This window comes from Artemia sp. Qi Xiang Cuo, chromosome 5 (genome assembly GCF_049724085.1).
Source record: "Artemia sp. Qi Xiang Cuo chromosome 5, ASM4972408v1, whole genome shotgun sequence".
Lineage (NCBI taxonomy): Eukaryota > Metazoa > Arthropoda > Branchiopoda > Anostraca > Artemiidae > Artemia > Artemia sp. Qi Xiang Cuo.
Window position 1 is genome coordinate 7,562,216 of NC_142798.1, and position 17,620 is coordinate 7,579,835.

Consider the following 17,620-nt stretch of genomic DNA (forward strand, 5'->3'; position numbering starts at 1 on the left):
GGCACTTAGAAGGGAAATTTTTGGGAGGGTCGTCATGGATAGAAGGTGTTTAAAAAATAAAATAGGAAGTATAGTTGCAAAGTGGATATTATAAATTTGAGAAATTTTGTGAGTGGGGGGATGAAACATAGGGAGAGTTTTTTTTTATCGTAGTGTTATTTTCAAAAGTGTTTGAACTTATTATTATGTTTCATGCGTTTTATTGTATTTGTATTATCCATGTCCCATGGGGCTTTTGTGAGAAATATATGCCTATCTATATCTATCTTTTTTCATCTTGGCATGCTTAGCTAGTGTGGTCTCTGGTAAAATTATTTATTATACTGCACTGGGTGACAAGACACTGAAAATAATTTAAATTTGGATAAAAGCGAGTTTATATGCTGAGGAGGAAACTTCCTTCTTTTTTCATTATTTTTGCTGTTGTTTAGTTGCTGTTGTTTCTGCTCAAAATATTGCCGTTTGCTGTTATTTTTCTGTTGAATATTTGTTGTTAAAAATTACCCCTTATCTGTTTACGGGTGTTGCTATTAGCTGCTATTGTTATTATTACTTAGTAGGCCTAAGGGAATTCGGAAGAAAAAGATTGAATTATCTTTTGTTGTTTTACTTGTATATGCCTTTTTTAGGTTAGTTATTATTCAGAAATGGTTTTAGGCGAGGGACAGATGGGACACTTAACCCGGACCCAAAAATTTTAGGGCCGCAAAATTTTAAATAAATAATCTAACGGTTATAATCATTTTGTAGTTTTTAAAATTTTATTTTTGTTAAAATAAACTAGAGGGCGCAGTTAATAAAGAAAAATAAATAATAAATTAATAAAATGAATAAAAAAATTAAATAAAATTATTTAACACTAATTAAATATTTGAATAATAAGTAAAAAATAAATTATTAATTGATTAATAAATTGAAGATAATTTTGTTATTAAATTAAAATTTTGTTAACATTTCTGCTGAAAATTTTGTGGCAGACAGGGGGGAGGGGGGCGCAAATTGATATTTTGCCCCGGCTCAAGAGAGACCAGAATCACCACTGTACACGAACAATCTATCTGTACCAAGTTCTCTTTTAGTCTTAATTCCTTTTATTTGCTTGTAGGTGACCATTCTTGTAAACAACGCTGGCGTTGTAACTGGGAAGCCTCTACTCGATTCTCCTGATAACCTTATTCAAAGAACATTTGATGTCAACGTTCTAGCCCATTTTTGGGTAAGCTCCCTTATAATACCTGTCAATACTGCTGGCTATAGTGCACGAATAAGGGTGGTCTGAGGCCTGAATATCAAGAGGGAAACGTTTGACTGGCACCAGGTAGTGTGGCTCAGCCACAAATCTATTAGGATCTTCGTTTTTGTGGTGAAGGAGGTAAATTTTGTTGGCTGTAGTGCGTGGATAGGGGCAATATGGGACCTGAATATCAAGGGCAAACTTGACCTGCACCAGCTAGTATAGCTCGGCTGTAAAACTGTTAGGACCTTTGTTTTTGCAGAGGAGAAAGAGGTCAATTAATTCATCTAACAGAAGGTGTAATACCCATAACAGTCATCCGCGTTTCTATTGGTTAAACGTGCAAAATATCATAAGATCTATTTCCAAAAATGGCCATCACAAGGTGGGCCAGATTCATACTTCTAAGTCAAACTTAAAAATAAATACGGTGGAAATAAAGCAAAACAGATATGATAAGATCGATCAGAAAAATAGTCAGCATATCAGAAAAGATTAAAAACAATTAAAATTAGTAGAATTTGTTAAGGAAATGTGGGTACTCCTGTACTAAACGCACTCTTTTATATAGTGCTAGTTTGGTTAATGCTAATGAAATAAAATAAAATAGGATGAATATATAATAGTTTAGGAACAAATTTGGGCTATATATATGCACATTAGGGGTGGGGGGATGGGGGGGGGGTAAAGCATAGCATATATTAAATACGTAACCTAACCTAACCTAGGTACCTTCCCCCCCCTAAACCCCAAAAAACAACAGTTTAAATATAGTCCTTGCCTTTGTTTATATCCCACAGGTCAGCGTAAACCTGTTTTTCATCACGCGTCTCGGTCTATTTTGTGACTGGTTTGCATTGCCGTATATAGAAGAGTGCGTTTAGTACAGAAGTACTGGAATGTGTTTATGCGAATTGACTATACTCTTATCAAAGAAAAGTCGGTTATTCTAATCTCGTAATTTGAAATTTGGATACGATGATATGTACTGTTCAAATAATTTCGATGAGAAAAACCCTTTGCTATGGAAATGCAGCTATCAATTGGAAGTTCAAGCCATATCTCAACTAGCTTTCCGCCTTGTGGTCGTCACGTGTGTTTGAGTTTGAATTGACTACGAGCGCGTAAACCAGACAGTGAATTCACTATGTCAAAAATAAAATCACTGAAAAATGGCAATAGCAAATAGAAGAAAGGTACAAAACATTGAAAGGTTGGGTAGACTGATAGTTCCTGTGTCTTAGTATTGCTTTAAGTTTTTAGTTGTTTTTCTTTGTTAGATGAGTTAGTCAATTTACTGTTTCATCGTTAATTATTCGTGTATTTTCCTTTTTTCATGTTTGTTTGTTCTTGCTTTGTTTTTTCTTTTAGTTATTTCTTTCTTTCTCTTATTTTACTGCTCTATTTCATTTTGTAATGTAAGGAAAGAGGGTAAAAATAATTTATTATTATTATTTTGTCAACTGTTGGATATTACGTTCACTAACTATGTCCCCCAGCTTAACATCCAGTTTGTGAAATACCTCAAGCTGGTATCGAATCTCGGCCCAGACATCCTTCTATAGATGCCTTCTTGTTTCCAAGGTGATCTCACATTTTGGCATGCTGGAACGTTCTGAGAAAGCAGAGAAGGCTTTGTGCTCCCGGGGAAGGTGTCACGTCAGCTGTGTATTTGTAATGAATCTGATATCATAGAAGAATTTCAGAAGAGTTAGAGGAATAATCTTGCTAGGAGATCAGCTGTTGCTATTCGGGCGAGATGATTCTAAAAATTCCTAATTGTTATGGCTTCAGTAGTCATTCATATTTTAGACCTATTCAGTCGTAAAATATTTTTAGTCATCGTGGGGCTAAAATTTAGAATCACTTTATTTGCATCCAACCTTTTTATGTCAATTTTGCTCCGCTCTTTCAACGCTCCGTTTCCTTATTTTCGCTGTCCGGCATCTTTGAGAAATGAGAATGAAAGGCTCAAATCCATAGCATGCCACTTGCCCCAGCATACCCGTTTCTGCCCCAGCTTTAGCTACTTCATGCGCCAATTCATTACCTGTGTTCCTAGAGTGGCCTAAATCCCTCATCAGTGTGATCCGATTTTCATTAGATGCTAGTCTGTTTAATGCTTCACAACATTCCAACTTACTTTTTCCCCTTGTCCTTATATTCTCAAGAACGTTCAGGCATGTTTATTTATCAGTTAAAATGCATATATCCCACCTCCAAATTCTATTTGCTTCAGTCTCTCAGCTGTCTGTTCTATTCTACACATCTTCGTTTGAAAGACCGTAGCAGATTCTCTTGGAGGATAACATGTTATTAACTTCTTCAAATCAAGCTTATTCTGGTGTGTCACTATACAAATCCACGATTTTCTGTAAGTTCTGGAATGACGATCTGAGTAACAGATTATTTCGTTGCTATGGCGAAGCAGCGCTATCTCCTGCTCCAGTTAATTGATATCCTTTATGGGAATCTGGAATTGGCTTTTAGGTTCAACCAATGAGACAATTTCACCCCTGGACATCTCCAAGCCTGAGTAGTAATGAGTTGTAGGTGGACATTAATTTTCCCACATGGATTTTAATTTTCCCATTTCAGATCTGCTGTCCGAGTTCATTGTTCAGCATTATGCAGCCTGACAGAACTTTTTGTTCTCTTCCTCTAAACCATTTTTCATAGGCTGAAGTCCTATACATAGTTCCGTAGACGCTGCGGCAGTTCCATGGTGCGCTGAGGTTATCTTTAGGTGCGCTATTCCTTGTACCCCTATTAAAGGGGCTGGATGGCTCATAACTTAGTTCAAATTGACCCAGATCACTGCACCCTGTTGCAGAACTGGTCGATTTACCTTCTTATACAGAGGCATAATTTTATCTGACACTAAGTCTTAGTTTCTCCACGATTACACTGGATTAGAGGAGCTATGGTTTTCTGTGATCTCTCTGCACTCAATCTTCGGCAATCTGTCATCCTTCATCCGAACAACATGCCCTAACCACCTCAACCTTTCTTTCATTATAGACCTAGAAAGCGGTATTGAACCACATTTTTCGTATAGCCTATTGTTTGAAATACGGTCAGTCAGCCGGGTACCCAGAACAATCCTTAAGCAATTTCTCTGGAAAACATCTAGCAAATCTTCATCCGCTTTTCGGAGCGTCCATGCTTCAGAGCCATATTTGACCACTGTCATCACTGTAGCTTCTAAGATTCTAATCTTGGTTTGCAGACTTATCTTCCTATTCTTCCAGACTTTTTTTAACTGTGAAAAAACACCCTGAGCGTTTGCTACTCTATTTTTAACATCTTCGCTGCTCCTACCATCTTTACTAATAATACTACAAAGGTAAGTGAAGCTGCCCACCTGATCAATCTTTTCGTTATCAAACGTCACCTTTTCATTTTCATTTGTTCCTAGCCCTGGTGAATTGGTCTTCCTAACATTAATTTTCAAACCAATACTAGCACCCTGAACTCGCAAAACCTCTAAAACTTCATTCATTTTGCTCACACTTTCATCTAGGATGCTTAAATCATCAGCATAATCCAATTCCAGGTGACTTCTTCCTCCCCATTTGATTCCGTGGTCTCCCATTGCCTTTCCTGTGCTCCTTAAAACAAAGTCCATCAAAATAATCTATATAAAGGGGGATAGAACACAACCCTGCTTAGCTCCTGATTTAATAAAAAACCAGCTGCTAACATCATTTCCGACCTTAACCGCAGCGGTGTTATTCTCGTACATAGCACTAATCGCTTTAATGTATTTGTCTGTTATACCATACAAGGATAAAACCTTTAGTAAAGCTCATCTATCAACAGAATCAAACGCTTGCTCATAATCAATAAAACTTAGGACCAAATGTGTTTGAAAACTCAGGCACTTCTCAATTATTAACCTAATAGTGAAAATTTGGTCAACACATCCTCTACCTTTTCTAAAACCGCACTGCTCTTCTCTTAAAACTTTGTCTACGGCATCTCTCAGTCTAAAAAGTATCATATTACTAAGCAATTTGCTACCTACAGAGACCAGACTAATGCCTCGATAATTACCACACTCACTTTTATCACCTTTATTATAAAGTGGCTTAATTAAGGTTTTCCTAAAATCGTTAGGTACTTCCCCTTTTTCAAAAATCATATTCATAATCTTCAGTAACTTATTTTTAACCTCAGAGCCACCATATTTAAGAAACTCATTTACTACCCTATCAGCACCTGGAGCCTTATTATTCTTTAGTCCTTTTAGTACTGTTTCTAATTCCTCCTCACAAAACAAATCTTCCTTCACATCCAAGGTATCACAAAACTACTAGAATGATGCTCCAATAGACTCAACAGATTATTCATGGCTATGTTTCACATATACGGTCTTACGGAGAACTTGCTCTTCCATGAGGGTAGGCTACCATTAAGAACAGTCTTTGATTTTTTCACTCTCTTTAACTCCACGACTTCTTCCCGATTCTCATCATATGTGAATACTACTTCTGTTTAGATATATTTATTTCATAGATATCTTTATTCTATTTATTGTATTCTGTATAGAAGAAACCATCTAGGGCCAAACAAAAAGCAGGTCTTCTCCGAATGGGGGGGAGGAGGATGTCGTAAGGAAAGATTTAGGGAAACTTCTTGGGAGGGTGTAAAGAAGGAGGCTTTGAATAGATTGAGATGGAGGAGGAGTGTGCGTAACTGTGTTGACCTCAGGTGGCTTGGTGCTGCAGTGAGTTGTTAGTAGTAGTAATAATAACTCTCATTTCATATAGCTTAAAAGTTTTGTATATAGATTAAAAAAAAAACACAACTATAGCATGAAAGATTATAAGGTTGTTTTTGTTCGCTGAAGCTACTTCTTGCTAATTCTTTCCGAAGTTGGGCAAATAACCCTAAATCCGGCACCTTTTTGGCTATTGAATTGCTATAGAAGATCTTAAATTTTTCCATTGTTAACCCCTCTCCCGTTTCTATGACTTAGCTCTCCTATCGAAAAATGTTTTTTCCTATGTGTGTGCACGTATAATGAGTAGAGTTTTCTAAATTTGTATATTTCCAGACAGTGAAGGCCTTCTTGCCAGACATGCTAATAAATGACAAAGGACATATCGTCACCGTTGCAAGCCTTGCTGGATTAAGTGGCTGTAATAAACTAGTCGATTACTGTGCTTCCAAATTTGCTGCTGTTGGTTTTGATGAGTCTCTAAGAATAGAACTAAAGGTATTTAATCTTCTTCTTCTTCGGAGACGCTTTCGCATAATCTTATCGTCGATCAAATTTCCAGAAAATTATTAAATATTTATTGTACTTTTAATAAATCACGGTGCTTAAAAATGATCAAACAGTTCTTTGTAACGAACTGTAAGTAAGGAGCGACCCGGCTCAATAGTAACCGAAACTCTAAAAAACGCAAATTCATTACCAGTAGATGAATTAAAAGAATTGCATTTTTATGGTCATTTTAAATATTTAAGCTTCATCCAAGTGTATTTTTACCAATCAAAAGTTATGTACCTGAGAAAATTTGCCTTATTTTCGAAAAAATGGGGAAACAACCACTATAAGTCATAGAACTTTAATGAAAATCAAACCATCAGATTCAGCGTATCAGAGAACCCTACTATAGAAGTTTTAAGATCCTATGTGCAAAAATGTGCAATTTTGTATTTTTTTGCCAGAAGAAAGATCACGGATGCGTGTTTATTATTATTTTTTTTTTTTTTTTTAAGGGGTGACCGTATTGATACAGTACTCCTAGAATACCGTGAGAGCGCTCATTCGGGCGGAAATTAAAAGTTCTAGCGCCCTTTTTAAGTGACCAAAAAATTGGAGGGCAACTTGGCCCCCTCCCACGCTCATTTTTTTTCCCGAAGTCACCCAATCAAAATTTTGAGATAGCCATTTTGTTCAGCATAGTCGAAAATCTAATTAATATGTCTTTGAGGATGACTCAATCCCCCTCAGTTCCTAGTGGAAGGGCTGTAAGTTGTAAACTTTGCCCATTGTTTACATATAGTATTGGTTATTGGGAAGTATACAGGTACTTTCAGGAGAAATTTTTCTCTGGTTGGGGGGGGGGTTGGAGTGGGGGCTACGGGGGTGAATCTCTCCATGGAGGATGTTTCCTTGGGAGAAGGGACATTTCTATAAAGGGGGCGCTGGATTTCCCAGCATTATTTAAAAAAACGATCAGGGATTAAATAAAAAAAACAAGTTTTTTCAACTGAAAGTAAGGAGCAACATTAAAACTTGAAACGAACGGAAATGATTACGTATAAGAGAGGGGTTCGCCCCCAAGTCAATACCTCGCTCTTTACGCTAAAGTTTTTTTTAGTACTTTCAAAAGAGCTTTCTATTCTAATTAACCGGCCTTTTGATTCAGGGGTTTGTGATTCGAAGAAAATTCGAACTTTAGCGTAAAGGGCGAGGTATTGACTAGAGGCGAACTCCCTAATATACGTAATAAAAACATAAGAATATGGAAATTCGTTACACAAGTTAATTCGCAAGTTACGTCAGAACAAAATTTCGAGAAAGCCATTTAGCCAAAAAAAGGAAAATTAATATGCGAATTTCGTTTTAATTATTCATGTACGGTGAGCCAAAATCAAAGCTGCATTAATTCAGTAACGTTCAGAAATTAAATAGAAATTTTTTTTTTTTTTTTAATGAAAGTAAGGAGCGACATTAAAACTTAAAACGAACAGAAATTATTCGTATATGAAAGGGGCTGTCCCCTCCTCAACGCCTTGCTCTTTACGCTAAAGTTTGACTCTGTCTTACAACTTAATTTTTAAAAACAATAAAAACTTTAGCGTAAAGAGCGAGGCGTTTTGAAAAGAAAAGGTGGCGTTTTTATGGCAAATTATTTTAAATTTCTAAAACATGGACACTCAACAAAGCCAAGCTATCAAGGAGTATCTTCAGTGAGTTAGTAGTTCCACAAATTCTTTATTCAAAATATTGCAACATACTGAGAAAATATATCAAACTTAAAAGTCAACCTTAAAAACTCTCAAAATTGGTATTAATCTAGACACGAATCCTAGTTCGAAAACTGACGTAAAATACGCCCGAATTCAGAAAGTACGGCCGTTTTCACTCTGGAAAACGCGTCGTCTGACCAATTTGTCAATTTGTCTGACCAATGTGAAATTTTGTCAAGCAAAACGGCAAGGGACGTTACTATGTAAGTTCTAAATGATGAAAGCCAAATTCCTTGAATTCTTCCTAGAATACAAAGACTTCTCTCATTATGAATAAAAAAAATGTCAATAAGTACATTTATAACGCAGAAACAGGAAGTTTTTCTGTATCTTAAGAACTATTTAAAAAAAAAAAAAAAACGATTTTTTCATCTGTAGCACGAAATAATAGCGATCCAATCGTTCGCTCGCATCAAGACATTTCTTTCGTTTTTATCAGGCAACATGATATACGGCTATCAAAGCGAAATTCGTATTTTTTTAAATTTCTAGCTTCATGTTACTACTTTTGCAAATAATTGTCTTCCTTTCTTTATTCCTTCCTTGTCTTGGAAGGAATTGTCTTCCTTCCTTTCTTTAATAACTGTCTTTTTTAGTTGTTCCTCTTGTATTTAAACAAATTAAAACGTAATTCCTAGAGAAATTTGCTGTTTATGCTAGTTTTCAATGGGAATATTTGCTGTGTATTTATTAGCTTATGATAAGCAATGTTGAATTAAGACATTTTTTTTTATTTGTTATCTACTGATAATCTTTTTACGGACGTAAAATTTGAGATCAAATATGGATTTCAAATGAAAAGCCACGAAAAATAGAATCAATCAAATTATGTGAGGCTTCTGATAAAATTAAGCAGATATTTACATGAACATTCGTTCGTATAGGCTCACTTGACATATACGTACGTATAGGTCAAGATATTTTTATTTTGAAAATAATGCACTTGTATAGAATTTATAATTTACATTTTATAAAAAGGTTATTTTAAAAATTACATTACAATTTATAACAGTGTATTTACATTTACACTTGTTTTTTGTGTATTTACAAAGGAAATAGAATTTATAATTTACATTTTATAAAAATGTTATTATAAAAATTACATTACAGTTTATAACAATGTATTTACATTTACACTTGTATTTTGTGCATTTACAAAGGAAATAGAGTTTATAATTTACATTTTATAAAAATGTTATTATAAAAATTACCTTACAATTAATAACAATGTATTTACATTTCACTTGTATTTTGTGTATTTACAAAGAAAATAGAATTTATAATTTACATTATATAAAAAGGTTATTTTAAAAATTACATTACAATTTATAAGTGTATTTACATTTACACTTGTATTTTGTGTATTTACTCACTTGACATATACGTACGTATAGGTCAAGATATTTTTATTTTGAAAATAATGCACTTGTATAGAATTTATAATTTACATTTTATAAAAAGGTTATTTTAAAAATTACATTACAATTTATAACAGTGTATTTACATTTACACTTGTTTTTTGTGTATTTACAAAGGAAATAGAATTTATAATTTACACTTTATAAAAATGTTATTATAAAAATTACATTACAGTTTATAACAATGTATTTACATTTACACTTGTATTTTGTGCATTTACAAAGGAAATAGAGTTTATAATTTACATTTTATAAAAATGTTATTATAAAAATTACCTTACAATTAATAACAATGTATTTACATTTCACTTGTATTTTGTGTATTTACAAAGAAAATAGAATTTATAATTTACATTATATAAAAAGGTTATTTTAAAAATTACATTACAATTTATAAGTGTATTTACATTTTCACTTGTATTTTGTGTATTTACAAAGGAAATAGAATTTATAATTTACATTTTATAAAAATGTTATTATAAAAATTACATTACAATTAATAACAGTGTATTTACATTTACACTTGTATTTTGTGTATTTACAAAGTAAATAGAGTTTATAATTTACATTTTATAAAAAGGTTATTATAAAAGTTACATTACAATTTATAACAGTGTATTTACATTTACACTTGTATTTTGTGTATTTACAAAGAAAATAGAATTTATAATTTACATTTTATAAAAAGGCTATTTTAAAAATTACATTACAATTTATAACAGTGTATTTAGATTTACACTTGTATTTTGTGTATTTACAAAGGAAATAGAATTTATAATTTACATTTTATAAAAATGTTATTATAAAAATTACATTACAGTTTATAACAATGTTTTTACATTTACACTTGTATTTTGTGCATTTACAAAGGAAATAGAATTTATAATTCATATTTTATAAAAATGTTATTATAAAAATTACATTACAATTTATAACAGTGTATTTACATTTACACTTGTATTTTGTGTATTTACAAAGAAAATAGAATTTATAATTTACATTTTATGAAAAGGTTATTATAAAAATTAAATTACAATTTATAACAGTGTATTTACATTTACACTTGTATTTTGTGTATTTACAAAGTAAATAGAGTTTATAATTTACATTTTATAAAAAGGTTATTATAAAAGCTACATTACAATTTATAACAGTGGATTTACATTTACACTTGTATTTTGTGTATTTACAAAGTAAATAAAATTTATAATTTAAATTTTATAAAAATGTTATTATAAAAATTACATTACAATTTATAACAATGTATTTACATTTACACTTGTATTTTGTGTATTTACAATTTAAATTTTATAAAAATGTTATTATAAAAATTACATTACAATTAATAACAGTGTATTTACATTTACACTTGTATTTGGTGTATTTACAAAGTAAATAGAGTTTATAATTTACATTCTATAAAAAGGTTATTATAAAAGTTGAATTACAATTTATAACAGCGTATTTACATTTACACTTGTATTTTGTGTATTTACAAAGAAAATCGAATTTATAACTTACATTTTATAAAAAGGTTATTATAAAAATTATATTACAATTTATAACAGTGTATTTACATTTACACTTGTATTTTGTGTATTTACAAAGGAAATAGAATTTATAATTTACATTTTATAAAAATGTTATTATAAAAATTACATTACAATTAATAACAGTGTATTTACATTTACACTTGTATTTTGTGTATTTACAAAGTAAATAGAGTTTATAATTTACATTTTATAAAAAGGTTATTATAAAAGTTACATTACAATTTACAACAGTGTATTTACATTTACACTTGTATTTTGTGTATTTACAAAGTAAATAGAATTTATAATTTAAATTTTTTTTAAATGTTATTATAAAAATTACATTACAATTTATAACAGTGTATTTACATTTACACTTGTATTTTGTGTATTTACAAAGGAAATAGAATTTATAATTTACATTTTATAAAAATGTTATTATAAAAATTACATTACAATTAATAACAGTGTATTTACATTTACACTTGTATTTTGTGTATTTACAAAGTAAATAGAGTTTATAATTTACATTTTATAAAAAGGTTATTATAAAAGTTACATTACAATTTATAACAGTGTATTTACATTTACACTTGTATTTTGTGTATTTACAAAGAAAATAGAAGTTATAATTTACATTTTATAAAAAGGTTATTATAAAAATTACATTACAATTTATAACAGTGTATTTACATTTACACTTGTATTTTGTGTATTTGAGCCTCAGAATTTTGTCTGAGATTCGACGCAATTATGCAGAGAAGGTTACGGCTTTTAGTTTAGATATAAAGTACCAAGGACAGTGAAAAAGGAGTCTGATTTTTTTAATTGGTTAAGTGGAAATTTATACAACCAAGTGTATCATAAAAATTAGGAAAAAAATGGAAATTCGGTTTTCCATTTGAAGATGGAGTTGTCTTTGAGAATCAACAGATTGTAAATTTTAATCTTACGGACAAGCAGCCTTGTCAAATTTAGCTAATCAGTTTTGCTTATTTGTTTTCAATGCTCAACTTGGCAACATTGACAAAAGTGCGGTACTCCCCCAAAACTTGGTAATTCCTAAACAGCCAAAAGAAAGATCATAAAATGAGTAAGAAGACTTTAATAGTAGAAGAAAAACCCTGAAAAACTGCTTTGTTTACTGCACTGTATATAAATAATAGACTAACCCACAAGTACTTGTCCAATAAGAGAGTCATACTTACTCCCACCATTTACCCATGCCATTTAAGCATTTTTGCCTCTCAATTACTCGGACTATCTGTCTCCGCTTTTTTCTACAATTAGCCATGTCTTGATGCCTACTGCAAAATGCTTGATTTTGCAGTATGCTTGAATTGAAAATCAAATATTTTGCAGTTGGCATCAAGACATGGCTAATTGTAGAAAAAAGCCAAGACACATAGTCCGAGTATTTGAGAGGCAAAAATGTTTAACATGGCACGGGTAAATGGCGGGAGTAAGCATGACTCTCTTATTGGACAAGTACTTGTTTGTTAGTTTTTGGAAAGGCACGCCGGCCTAGAGTCTCAGGCAGGTTGACCAAGAATTTAAAATTGGCCTAGGACCGTTATATTGCCTGGAATGAGAGGCAAACAAGGCACGCCCGCCTATGGTCTTAGGAACGTTGACCAAGAATTTAGAATTGACACAGGACCATTAATTTGCTTGGAATAACAGGCAAACAATCGTTTAAAGCCACCTTCATTTTCCAAATAGTACCTATTCATTGCCTAAGCTCAGCCCCGCCTTCTGAGCAAATTTAAATTTTAAAAATTTTTGGGTCACACACTTGCCCGAGACTCTGGGCAGGTGGGCGCCCCCAAATATTGTTCCAAATTCCTCTCTCAATTTAGCTCTTGTTCACGGATGCCCACCAATCACTTTGCAAATAGTATCTATTCAATGCCCCAGCTCAGTCCAGCATTCTGAGTAAATTTCAACTGTTCAGGAATTTTTCAAATTTTTGGGTCACTTGCCTGAGACTCTGGGCAGGAGGGCGCCTCAAAAATTGTCCCAAATTCGCCTTAGAAATTATTTACGGACCCCTAAAGCCGTGAATGATTTAGACCGTTTCCCTAGCGGTAACCATGCACTACGCACATACCAACAATATTTTTTTTATTTTCATATGGTGTCCCAATCTAGCACATGTCCATCGCTTAGCATTCAAGCCTTTTGGAAAGGCACGCCTGCCTAGAGTCTCAGGCAGGTTGACTAAAAATTTAAAATTGACATAGGACCGTTAGATTGCCTGTAATGAGAGGCAAACAAGGCACGCCTGCCTATGATCTTAAGAAGGTTGACCAAGAATTTAGAATTGATACATGACCGTGAATTTGCTTGGAATGACAGGCAAACAAGTGTTTAAAGCCTAATAGTGAGGGACCCCAACTACCTAAAGTGTCAGGCAGGCAAGTGACCCAATTTATAAACTCAGACATTTCCACTACCAAAAACTTCATTCAATATTAGTTGGATCAACAAGTTACCGGGAATTGCAAGGGAATTTCATCTTCATCGGGAATCATATTATCGATATACAGTGGTTTACTGAGATCACAATAACAAAGTTCAAATTATTTTACGTATGGTAGCTTCAAAGTGTATTATATGTCAACGCTGTACGTTTGAATGATTGTCTAAGCCTACCCTCATTCGATGTTAAAATGTAGGCCAAAAACCCATGGGACCACTAGGGGGGGGGGGTGCATTTGCGAGTGGATTGATTATCATATTTAAAAAGAGCATAAAAAAGAATTGAGTAGCATTTACACTTTGTCCCTATGTCGGTTATGAAATATTTTATATATCGACCCATATTTTGAAATACGTTTCTTAATGAAGTCCCTTTTAAATTAGTTCATTAAACCTATTAAAAATCTCTTTAATTCACTATATTTAGCCATGGCCATCTATTTGAATTAAATTTTTAATTGCAAGTAGTGACGTTGGTATTATAGGCTGCTTGCAGTGAGGTGCACAGTCTATTTAATGCTGGATGGGCACCCGAAAGGGGGAGGCGAGCCAGGGCATTTTCTAACCTTTGGAAAACAGTAAATGCAAATTTAGTGGAAATTTTTGTAACACTTTGAAAAAAGCACCACTCATGGCAAAACAAAACAGTTTGCCTACCCATAGTTTTTTGACAACCCCCCCCCCCCCCTCTGAGAAAGTTCTGCAGGGGCCTTGGAAAACTAATGACATAGTGCAACAATATCATGAAGACAATGCAATTATTGAACAACAATGAAATTCAACAACCTAATTTCTACAATTCTTTTCTCTTTCTCTTTCATTTAATACTAAGCTTCTCTATTAGTAACTAATGTTATTAATTTTAAATTATTTTATTTCATATCTCATTTTATTTTAGTTTAGTTTGGTTCACCTTTTCCTTTTTTTCTGTTTTTTTAGGTTTTATATTTTTGTGTGTAATTTTTTTATTTTTACAGGTAGCTGGAAAGAATAATATAAAAACTACAGTCGTATGTCCTTATTATGTGAAGACACCTCTATTTGAAGGGGCTTCTTCCAAGTAAGTGTTTGCTGCTCTACTTGTATTATGTTTCAAATCTAGAGTTGATCCGCAACATTGTTATAGAAAAATGAGTATGGCACCCATTTTAGGTCAAAATTGGACAAAAAGAAACCGAGATTACGCAAAATATCACCGAGATTGTCAAAAATGTAACCAAGATTTGTCACTTTTTTTGACTCGATATTCCACAATTTGGAACCAAGAATGACACAAGATTATTCAAATTGCAGCTGAAATTGCAGGAATTGTGACCAAGAATTACCAAGACTGCACAAGAAGCAAATGAATTGAGACAAAACGAAGCTCAAAATAAAAAAAAAGCTTTTTCGCATACTGACCAATGGTCTGCGTTGCGCAGGTGCCGATCTCCTGATTTGATGCCTTCGGTGAGGAGTGCAATGTGTGGTTGGGGAAAAACTGAACTTACTTTGAAATAACTCCTGATGTCCGAATATTTGTATTTTTGTATAATCGTAATAATTTTTCACCCCTCCTCCCTCTCCTAAAACAAACTCTAGTGTACATGATTGTTGCTTGGAATCAATCTTTATAAGCTATCATTCATTTTGACTGCCCCCCCCCCCTTAACAAAAGAAGAAGCAAAAAACGAGAAAAAGGATTTTCAAAATAAGGTGGCCTTGCTTCTGAATTTATTTTCTGTTTTGTTTTTAGTTTTAACCAATTATAATTTGAGATGAATGCCTGACGACACTATAGTCACACCTGTAGACAAAATCAAAATCACGCTCGACTACAGTGCAAACTATGTATTCTGTTGGTAGTTTCTGAATTGAACTGTATTCAACTTTCAAGTATAAAGTTTATGATTGAATCAGAGTTTAAGATTTTAGGCATCATTTTTGGAAATTGAAAACACGGACGTTTAGAACAGCAATTTTCTATTTGGATTATGGAACTGGCAATAGATGCAATAGATAGTATTAGTAGAGAAGAGTTGGGAACAAAATTTTGTTGGTATTAACTTTTCGAACAAATTTCTTACAATTGTAATTTTCAAATTTTATAATATAAGTGTAACGTTAAAATCATAAAAAACACGTGTTATTCATCAATCTTAGCCTGTTGTCGACAGATGGGACTATAGTGCAGGTTGACATAATAAAATTGAAGGGAAAATTGGCCGAGGAAAAAAATAGAATCAACGCCATCTAAGATTCTGAATTTAATTAATAAAGCAATATACTTTATTAATTGACCATTTTCCAGTGTACGAAAAACGGAACTGGAGAACTGGAAAAATGGGGTGGAGAACGGAACTCATCCTCCATTCTTAGTCCAAAAAGCTTTCCTCCAAATTGAGAAATGGTTGGCTGAAAACACATCTTCCTTTTATATCAAACAGTTCGTAGTAACGAACTGTAAGTAAGGAGTGACCTGGCTCAATAGTAAACGAAACTCTAATAAAAGGAATTTTGATACCAATAGATACATCAAAAGAATCAGATTGTTATGCTTATTTCAAATATAAAAGTTTAATCAAGTTTGTTCTTACCCATCAAAAGTTACACTCCTAATGATCAGAACCTTAGAACCTTAAGAAATTGCACCATCAGATTCAGCGTATCAGAGAACCCTACCGTAGAGATTTCAAGCTCCTATCTGCAAAAATGTGAAATTTTGTATTTTTTGCCAGAAGAAAGATCGCGGATGTGTTTGTTTGTTTTTTTTTTGTTTTTTTTCCCAGCGGTCATCGTATCGACCCAGTGGTCCTAGAATATCGCGAGATGGCTCATTCAAACGGAAATTAAAAGTTCTAGCGCCCTTTGTAAGTGACAAAAAATGGAGGGCAACTAGCCCCCTCCCACGCTCATTTTTTTCCCAAAGTCACCTAATCAAAATTTTTAAATAGCCATTTTGTTCAACATAGTCGAAAATCTGATAAATATGTCTTTGAGGATGACTTAATTTCCCACAGTCCCTTGGGGAATGGCTGCAAGTAATGAACTTTGCCCAATGTTTACATATAGTATTGGTTATTGGGAAGTATACAGACATTTTCAGGGAGAATTTTTATGGTAGTGGGGGGGGGGTCGGGGGTTACGCAGGGGGATCTTTCCATTGAGGAAGTTTTATGGGGGGGAGGGACATTGCTATGAAGGGGGCGCCGGATTTCCCAGCATTATTTAAAAAAACGATCAGAAATTAAATGAGAAAAACAAGTTTTCAACTGAAACACTTATCAACTGAAAATTTTTCAACATAAAAACTTAAAACGAACAGAAATTATTACATATATGAATGGGTTCGCCCCCTAGCCAATACCTCGCTCTTTACGCTAAGGTCTTTTTAGTATTTTCATAAGAGCTATTTATTCAAATTAACGGCCTTTGTAATTAAGGGTGCATTCTTAAGGAATTGGGAAAAAAATTAGAACTTTAGCGTAAAGAGCGAGGTATTGAATAGGGGGGGGGACTAATATACGTAATAAAAATATACGAATATTAAAGTTTGTTGCGTAAGTTAGTTCGTAAGCTACGTATATTTATTACTAATAAAAACGTTCATAAATAAAATTAAACAACTTTGAGAAAGCCATTTAGCCAAAAAAAAGTAAAATTAATATTCAAATTTCGCTTTAATTGTTTATGTACGGTGAGCCAAAATCAAAACCTGCATTAATTTAAGAACATTCAGAAATTAAATTAAAAAAAGCATTTTTTTCAACTGAAAGTAAGGAGCAACATTAAAACTTAAAACGAACAGAAATTGTTCCGTATATGAAAGGGGGCTGTCCCCTCCTCAAAGCCTTGCTCTTTATGCTAAAGTTTGAATCTTTCTCACAATTCTATTTTTTAGATAAAAAAAAAACTGTAGCGCAAAGAGCGAGGCGTTGAGGAGGGGACAGCCCCTTTCCTGTACGGAATAATTTCTGTTCGTTTTAAGT

At 32.9% G+C, this 17,620-nt stretch overlaps 1 protein-coding gene across 2 annotated transcripts in view; it reads left to right on the plus strand.

Annotated features, from left to right (window-relative positions):
• LOC148951763 (short-chain dehydrogenase/reductase family 16C member 6-like) overlaps window positions 1-17,620 on the plus strand; it is a 97,010-nt gene that overhangs the window by 65,943 nt on the left and 13,447 nt on the right. For both annotated transcript variants that reach the window (XM_089089322.1, XM_089089321.1), the window contains exons 3-5: window positions 1,106-1,216; window positions 6,294-6,455; window positions 14,630-14,712. In XM_089089322.1, the coding sequence (XP_088945448.1) occupies window positions 1,106-1,216; window positions 6,294-6,455; window positions 14,630-14,712 (356 nt within the window). The remainder of the gene's footprint in view (window positions 1-1,105; window positions 1,217-6,293; window positions 6,456-14,629; window positions 14,713-17,620) is intronic.